General features: G+C 41.0%; 1 protein-coding gene across 2 annotated transcripts in view; it reads left to right on the forward strand.

The window, feature by feature from the left end:
• The window catches only part of Ift52 (intraflagellar transport 52), a 28,085-nt gene continuing 18,793 nt past the window's right edge, over positions 1 to 9,292 (forward strand). For both annotated transcript variants that reach the window (XM_013010739.1, XM_013010738.1), the window contains exons 1-6: positions 1 to 110; positions 1,796 to 1,920; positions 2,316 to 2,403; positions 5,813 to 5,942; positions 6,474 to 6,549; positions 7,759 to 7,830. In XM_013010739.1, the coding sequence (XP_012866193.1) occupies positions 90 to 110; positions 1,796 to 1,920; positions 2,316 to 2,403; positions 5,813 to 5,942; positions 6,474 to 6,549; positions 7,759 to 7,830 (512 nt within the window). In that variant the 5' untranslated portion in view covers positions 1 to 89. The remainder of the gene's footprint in view (positions 111 to 1,795; positions 1,921 to 2,315; positions 2,404 to 5,812; positions 5,943 to 6,473; positions 6,550 to 7,758; positions 7,831 to 9,292) is intronic.

Genomic DNA, 9,292 nt, shown 5'->3' on the forward strand with positions numbered 1-9,292 from the left:
CCCGCCTCCTCAGCGCGCAGTGGTGCCTCCGTCGTTGCTAAGCGGCCTTGGATACCTGGCGGCGGGATGTTGGGCAGCGTCAGGTGAAGATGGTGGTCACCGGGGCTCAGGTAAGATGGGCTCCGACGGTCATGAGCCAGTCTCGGCATTGGGGCGGCCTGGGGGCTAACGACGGCCTAGCCGGACTGCCTTGGAGACCTCCAGGCCAGGATTCTGGGAAGTCCGAGTCTGTTGGGGTTGGGTGGGTAGGCCGGAATCCTGTCCGCGCCCGTGGGTGGAAGTCCCCGACGGGGCAAGGGGCCTCAGACCAGTCTGTCACTACTGCCGCGCTTCCATCCCTCATCTGGCAAAATACCGATTAAACCGCTGTCGAGAAAGTAGTTGGACAGGGTACCCAAAGTGGTTTTCTTTTTATGTTAGTTCTGTGTTTAGTTCTCTTCCTGTCCTTAAGGGAACTGATTTCTGAGTAATTCTGGTAAGAAAGCACCCCATATCTGCTACTGTCCCCTGGGACTGAATTACAAAAGCTATTAGCTGGACGTGTGGCCTTCATCGCCCTCTTCCTCCAACAGCCATATACAAAACCCAAAAGACTTTTATTTCCTTTGACTGGGAATCTCTCCTCCATCAAAAATGACCATAGTAGAAGCCGAAATATGTCAACCCAGATACTAAGAGGGTCGAGTTTAGTAGTGTATAATCTTGCAACAGGTCTTGCTAATCTAAATTGTATTTTTAAATCAGAAAACTGGAAAAAGCATAATACATATTGTGTGCACAGAACAGTACAACATGAAAGCAAGCATGTGTGTAACTGGAAAAAGATAGCTGTGTCAATAGTGAAATCATGGAGGATTTTTTTTTCCAACTGGACAAAATGTTTAAAAAATTACCACTGAATTCCAGGCATAGTGGTTCATGCCTGTAATCTCAGCTACTTGAGTCGGAGACTGAGAGGAATGCAGTTGGAGTTCAGAATTTAGTGAGACCTCCATCTCAATAAAGAAGCCTGGGATGGTGGTTCAAATGTGTATTCCCAGCTGTGTGGGATGTGGCTGCAGGAGGTAGGTTGAAGGATCACAGTCTGAGAATGGGTTGGGCAAAGATACTAGACTCTACTTGAAGAATAACTAAAGCAAAAGGGCTGGGACATGGCTCAAAGGGTAGAGCTCAAGTGATAAAGCACAAGTGTGAGGCCCTGAGTTCAAACTCAGAACTTTGAAAAAATAACGCTTACATGATGGGATGAAGGAAGGAATTGTGATATAGTAGTAGGCTGTTACAATAAGGGTTACTTACACACAGCACTATGATACCAGGATACCAGCAAAAAAAAAAAAAAAAAGCAAACTGATAGTTTAGAAAGCAAAAACAAAGATAAGGGGGACTACTGTATTTTATTGGTAAAGATAAAAAAACGATCAGAAATAGGATTGTATGGAAGCAAATGCATTAGTGCTAATGGAAATATAATTTATTATAGTTCTGTGGAGAATAATTTGTATATTGTTTACTCAGCCATTCAGCAGATAAGAACTTATTCTGACAAGTATACAAAATGCATGAAAACTTCATGTTTGAAAATGAAGCTTTTAGTATTTTACAAGCAAGAATTGGAAAAAAAGATAAATCAATCAGTATTTTTCACTTTCAACCTTTTGAGAATTGTAAGCATTTTACAAGTAGGTTGCAATTTTGTGTACTATTCCTTTATAAATTAGAGGTGGAAGGCATCTACTTGTTCCTCGACTGCCTTTCTTTGGAATTCTTTTTCTGATCTTCCCTTCTTTCACAGGTAACCATGGATAAGGAGGTCCGAAGCACCATCCTTTTCAATGCCTATAAAAAGGAGGTGTTCACCACCAACAGTGGCTACAAATCCTTGCAGAAAAGACTTCGGAGCAACTGGAAGATTCAGAGGTGAACCTGACTATGTGTATTGTTGTCCTTCCCCCCTTTTTTTTTTGTCAGTTGTGGGGCTTGAACTCTGGCATGGGCGCTGTCCTTCAGCTCTTCAACTCAAAGCTAGTGTTCTACCATTGAGCCACAGTGCCATTTCCAGTTTTCTGAGTGGTTTATTGGAGATAAGAGTCTCAAGGACTTTTCCTGCCTGGGCTGGCTTTGAACCTTGATCTTCAGATTTCAGCCTCCTGAGTAGCTAGGATTACAAGTGTAAGTCACCAGCGCCTGGCTTTGTTTTCTCTTCTAACTGGTGATAACAGACTACTAGTAAAACTGAAAAGTATTCCTCTTTAAATTCTCTAGGTGGGAGAAATTCAGTGGGTCTAACATTTGCCTTTAAATCATATTTTCAGCTTAAAAGATGAAATCACATCTGAAAAACTAATTGGGGTGAAACTCTGGATTACAGCTGGGCCAAGAGAAAAATTTACTGCAGCTGAGGTAAGATATACCCATAAAGAAGAAATATAGTAGCTCGGTATATTGGCACATGCTTGAAATTCTAGCATTCAGGAGACTGAATCAGGAGAATCAAGAATTCAAGGCCAGCTTGGGCTGCATGGAAGGCCCTGTTTTCAAAAGAAAAGAAGCATGGAGAGATGGTTAGGAACATGAGTCTGAAATCCTCTTTGCCCCTCCCTGTGTTGCTTATGACAGGCACTTCATTTTTTCTTCATTGTGGAATTGTGATGATCCATACTTCTGTGTGATATTTTTGCTTTAAAATTAGACTTCTTACATTTTGTTTCATAGTCTAAATAAGAAACAATGAGGATGTGAAAATAATTTGAATCCTCTTTACCGTTGGGGAGTATAATAGGTGAAACCACTAATGCAAAATAATATGGCAGTTTCTCACCAAAATTAAATATAGAATCATGCCATGATCCACATTCTCATTCTAGGTCTATATCCAAAATAATAGGAAGCAAGATCTTAAGCAATTTTTTTTTTTTTTGGGTCCGGTCGTGGGGCCTGAACTCTGGGCCTGGGCGCTGTCCCTCAGCTCTTCAGCTCAAGGCTAGCGCTCTACCACTTGAGCCACAGCGCCACTTCCGGCTTTTTTCTTTTTGCTTATGTGGTGCTGAGGAATCAAACCCAGGGCCTCTTGCATGCAAGGCAAGCGCTCGACCACTGAGCCACCTTCCCAGCCCCGATCTTAAGCAATTTGTACACCATGTTCAGAGCTGTACTTTCACAATGGCTGAAAGGTGGACATGGCACATGTATCTATTTACAGATGAGTGTAGAGCAAAAAGGAGTATTTACCTTACTGTGGAATATTATTCAGCTTTAGAAAGGAAGAGGGCCAGGGTAGCTCAGTGGTGAAGTACATGCTTAACATACTCAAGGCCCTGGGTTCAAACCCCAGCACTAAAAAAAAAGGAAGAAGAAATCCTTACACAGACCAGAACATGAATGAGCTTTGAGCATGTTATACTAAGTCACCTTATGGTATTTGTCATTAAAAGACAAATGTTGTCTGATTCTACTTCCTAGAGTAGTTAGTTGAATTCAAAGAAACAGAATGGAATGGTGGTTGCCAATCTTGAGAGAGAGGAAAATGGGGTGTTGTTTCTGTTTTGAAAGATGAAAAGAGTCCTGGAGATTCGTTACACCACAATGTTGGTGTGTTTACCATTATTGAATGGTAAAAATTAAGCCGGGTGCCAGTGGCTCATGCCTATAATTCTAACTACTTAGGAGGCTGAGATCTGAGGATCATAGTTCAAAGCCAGCTTGGGTAGGAAAGTCTGTGAGCTTTATCTCCAATAAACTACTCAGAAAAGTCTGGAAGTGGCACTGTGGCTCAAGCAGTAGAGTGCTAAACTTGAGCACAGAGAGTCTCAAGGGCAGAGCCCAGGCACTGAGTTCAAGCCCCATGACTGGCAAAAAAACCACTAATTAGCCCATCTTCCATCTCAGCAGTCCTTGCCAAGAATATACTCTACAGGAGTGGGAAACCTTTTTAATGCTAATTGCCATTTAGATATTTATAACATCGTTGTGGACCATACTAAATTATCATATAGGCAGACAGCCAAGGGCAGCTGACAAGAAGCAATATGACAATATGTGTTTATCCTGTCATGAACCATATGCTTTCAAGGCCTTATATAGTCTGTAGGTTGACATTCCCTACCCCTACTTATGTATCCAGAAATTAAACCATACAGAACATACTTTGTATTTAAACAGAAAGTGGAGTTAGATTCTAGGTTCAGTTGTTGGGTTTTGCTTATTTTTCTTTTTATTACCTCTATGACTTTCTAGACAGACATTCAAAATTGTAGGACATTTCTTCTCTGGACTGGCCTGAACATTTGTAGGACATTTAGCATGCCTTTCCCCACCCTTCGCTTTTAGACATTAATATTGTGACAATTAAAAATAATGACGTGATAAATGTCTTAAGTGCCTCCTGTGAGAGCCACAGCCTGGATCATACCATGTCAATAACATAAAGATAGACAAGCTTGCTTGCTTGCTTGCTATGACCAGCCAGAGTACAATAGATATTTAGGACTATTGGAAAAGGAGTTTGATAAGAAATCAAAAAGAAAAACAGATTGAATCTAGGTTTAGTCCTGTGTAGAGTTCAGGGTCCATGCAATTATGCCTTACTTCTTCCCTCTCACTATTTTCCAAAATGATTTATTAGAGATCTTTTATGAGGGATAGTGACTTCAGTGTCATCTCTATGACCAACACTAGGGAACAGAATCAAATAACATGGTCCTGCTCACAAGGAACTGATAGTATAGGGGAAATGGAGGAAGTTGGTGATAGCAATGTTCTAAGTGCCATAGTTCCGCAGAAGCACAGAAAAGAGGCATTAGATGATAAGGCCCAGAGAAAATGCCTTTGAACTGATTTTTTGAACTAAATTATTTAAAAATCTTTGATTCTTTTGTTGTCCATATTGTGGGTAAGGTGAGGGGGAGACATCCAGAGAGTGTGCAAGAATGAAAGGGCTGAGCTGGAGCAAAGCTGGGCTGGACCAGTGGTTCCCAAAGTGGCTGCATGCAAAGGACCACTGAGCTATAGAAGGAAATGGTATCTCTTATCTGTGCTTTTCTTATCCTTGAGAGTTCCTTTTGAGGAGTGTGTTTTAAATTATAATCTATACAGGCACACTCATTGGTGTGCACTTCACATTCTTTGCTGGTAGAGTGTTTAATGAAGAATGTTAGCTATTGGTCTGGACTTCAGTTCCCAAGGCTTTCTCAGGCTGGGTTAGCAAGATTAGGTTATAGTTCTCTGTCCCTTTAGGCTTTGTGAAAGCAAGAGAGCTTCCCAGTAGAAAGGAGGCAAGTTGTATTTGTCACTGTGGTTTAGTCATTTGATGACCTTGAGCAGAATTCCCTCCTTCCTGAGATGATATGGAATGCTTTCTCATGGATACCCTTGGTGGGCAATGAGGGGAAGGGATGGTCTACATAAGTGGTTCTCAACCAGAGGAGGTTTTGCTTTTCTCTTCCCAACGTGAGATTTGGCAAACCTCGTGAGGGGTTTCCTTACCAAGGAACAGTATCTAGTAGGTGAGACCAGGAATGTTGCTGAAAGGTGATCAGTGAGCCTTCATTAGCTTATAGTTGGCCACTTCTGGTTTGCTGACCAGATAGTTAGCTTTGGAAATGGCAATTAATTTGAGTATTTTTTAGTTTTATGTTCAAAGACAAGCTTGGAGATCCTGTATACATAGTAAATTTTTTATTATACTTTATTTTCATTTTAAAGCCTTTTTGAAGTGCTTACTTTTTAGCTAGTTACGGTCTTAGTCATAGTACATGCATTTTGGACAAAAATCTGCACATATTCATAGGTTGATTTTTTTTTCTTTATGTAGTTTGAAGTTCTAAAGAAGTACCTTGACAGTGGTGGAGATATCCTTGTGATGCTAGGAGAGGGTGGAGAATCCAGATTTGACACCAATATTAACTTTCTCTTAGAAGAGTATGGAATCATGGTGAATAATGGTAACTATTATTGATTAACTGATTGATTTTTGTCAGTTGTAGGACTTGAACTCAGAGCCCAGGCACTGCCCTTGAGCCTCTTTGTGTTTAGGACTAGCACTCTACCACCTGAGCCACAGCACCACTTCCAGTTTTTGAGATAAGTGTCTTATGGAGGCTTTTCTGCCTGGGCTAGGTTTAAACCATGATCCTCCGATCTCAGCCTCCTGAGTAGCTTGGATTACAGGTGTGAGTCACCAGTGCCAAGTAGTAACTATTGTTTTTAATTAGAGGCAGTGATTTCCAATTTATCATGTATATTATAATCTTCTGGGTCCACAAGCACAAGGTAAAAGCCCTGGGATGCGATTATGTGGTCCAGAATTCTGGGCTCACCAGTAGTTTGGGTCTTGGGCCTAGGTACAAGATAAAATGGGAGGAGGGATGCCAATAGAGCCCCATGGGACCTTTCAGGTCAAAATTGTATAGGTCTGTGATATTCTGCTTGCTTCTAATCTAAAATGAACTTTCTTTTTTTTTTCCTCCTGTAAGATGCTGTGATTAGAAATGTTTATTTCAAGTATTTCCATCCTAAGGAGGCTCTGGTTTCCAATGGTGTGCTGAATAGGTAAGTAGATAAAAAGCAAAAATGTCTTTAAAAAATTTTCATTATTTTGAGTAGTCGTACAAAGGGGTTTAATTTCAACAAGTCAGACTATGAGTACAGAGCATCTTGATCAATGCCACCTCTGCTATCTTTCCCAATCTCATCCATAGAAATGTCTTTACAAGTGGCTTTCATATCTTCTCATATATTCTTTTCAGGGTCATTTCTTTTTCTTTTTCTTCCTTTGGCAGTGCTAGAGTTTAATCGTAGGGTCTTGTGCTTTGTGAGCTGATACTATTGCTGAGCCATGCCTCCAGCCCTATTTTCACTTGCCATTCATGTTTATGCCTGAGCCATAATCCACCAACTCCAGTCTTCTCATTATTAGTTGGAATCCAGAAGCACATCCACTTCCCTTGTCCACTTTCTTGTCTGTTTGCTTCATTTTATCTTGTCACAACTTACTAGATTACTACTTATTCATCAAATTATATTCCTCCCATCTTTTGAAACCTTTTATCAATATACTTTCTGTAGAAACCTTGCCCAAATGGGTTTAAAATAAGGATACTTTATTGGTTTGTGTAATCGAAGGTCCCAGAAATAGGCTTTGGGTGTAGTTTGACTGTACAGTTCTGTCATCAAGGGCTCCAGTTCCATTTTTTTCCAATTCTCATGGCTTTCCACTCCTGTACCTAGGCCTGTGTGCTTGCCACACCATTTAGAGAGCATGATTTGGACCCAGCATTTCCAGCAAATGATCTGAGATTTACTCTTTGGGTTCACATGCCCATCCTGACTGTCCTTGTCCTAGAGCCTGAGATGAAGTCAACTTTCCCACCAATTTAGAGCCTAAAATATAGATGAGAGACATTTGGGCATTGAAAAATGAATGCATGAGGGAACAGCATCAGATGCCTGTGTGCTTTTTCCCACAGTCAGAAGTATTTATTCTGCACTTGAATTTGCCATAATGCCAGATATCTGTTGACCCTGAAGATACAGCCTAGAATGTGAGTTGAGGATACTGACTCAAAGAGCAAGGAACTGAGTCTAATATTTTCATGGTAAATTTTACAAGCTTCTCCAAGGAGGCATTTTTTATTTACTTCCTAAAAATTATATTTCCAAGTTTCCAGAGTTCTTAAATCCAGTTCATATTTACTATTGATGGATGTGGTATGTAATTCCCTTGATTTTGTTTGCTAGACTTACACTTTGTTCTTGTAGGGAAATTAGCCGAGCTGCAGGAAAGGCTGTGCCTGGAATCATTGATGAGGAGAGCAGTGAGAACAATGCACAGTGAGTATGTTTCTGAGGCTGCTTGAGGAGGAGTTTGCATTCGAGTTATGTTTTTAAAGTGAAAAGAGTTTTCTGATTATGAAAATAAGGCTCAAATCTTTTTTAAAAAATGTGAACAATTCAGAAGGAAAATGGTAGCAATCCTATACTGTAATTCTAAGCGCATCCCTCGCCCTCCCTCCCATCCCTCCTTACCCCACCCCACCCCCACACCACAAGGACAATCAGTCTTAACACTATGGATTTAGATTTCTAGTTGTGTTTTCAATATCTAATGACATAAGTAAGTACTCTTTCCTTTTAATGACCGGGGTAAACTGGACATGTACCATAATCTAGCTAGTTCCCTGTAATTTAACATATAGGTAATTTGTAATATTTTGCCTATAGTTATGTTGGCCCATGCCTATAATCCTAGCTGCTCAGAAATAGGGAGGATTGTGGTTCAAGGCCAGCCTGAGCTAAAAGTTTGTGAGACCTCCATCTCAACAAATAAGATAAGCATGCTGGCGTGTACCTGTCATCCAGCTATGCCGGGGACATGGGTAGGAGGATTGTGGTCTGAGGCTGGTCCCCGTCAAGACAAAAACATGAGACTTTATAAAAAACAAAACACTAAAAAGCAAAGAAACAAATATTGCCTTAATTATACTACCCACCATTTACTGTAGCATTTACTGTACAATAGGCAATTGTTGCTTCATTTAATTTTTACAATAATCCTAGATGGTTTAAGATGAGATACTAAGAGGCAGTTGCCTAAGTTCACATGAGTAATGTGTCACAACTTAGGTTGTCTATTTATTGTCTAGGTTGTCTGTTTATTTTTTAATTTTTGTGTGTGCCAGTCCTGGGGCTTGAACTCAGGGCCTGGCACTGTCCCTGATCTTTTGTACATAAGGCTAGTACTCTACTACTTGAGCTACAACTTCATTCCTTACTTTTTTTATGGAGATGAGTCTTAAAAATGTTCCTGCCCTGGTTGGCTTTGAACTGCAATCCTCAGATTTCATCCTCTTGAGTAGCTAGGATCATACCACCAGCACCCAGCTTGAACCTTTATTTCTGACATGGTCATTATGTAGCCCAAGCTGGCCTTTTAGGGCCCAGTCTTGTACATGCTAGGCAGAGGGTCTGCCACTAACATCCAGTCCCCCTTTACCCCCTTTTATTTTTGAGACAAGGCTAAGATAGCTTCCAACTCAATCTTACTACGTCAGCAAAGGTCCTAAGGTTGATCCCTAACACCAAAAGAAGAAACAAAAGTAAAAAGATGGAGGCAAGCCCGGCACCCGTAGCTCAAGCCTGTAATCCTAGCTACTCAGGAGGCTGAGATCTGAGGGTCATGGTTCAAAGCCAGCCCAGCAGGAAACTCCATGAGACTTTTTTTTGGGGGGGGGGTTGGTCATGGGGCTTGAACTCTGGGCCTGGGTGCTTTCTCCATGAGACTCTTTTTTTTTTT

Source organism: Dipodomys ordii, unplaced genomic scaffold (genome assembly GCF_000151885.1).
Source record: "Dipodomys ordii isolate 6190 unplaced genomic scaffold, Dord_2.0 Scaffold13, whole genome shotgun sequence".
In the NCBI taxonomy this organism is placed as follows: Eukaryota; Metazoa; Chordata; class Mammalia; order Rodentia; family Heteromyidae; genus Dipodomys; species Dipodomys ordii.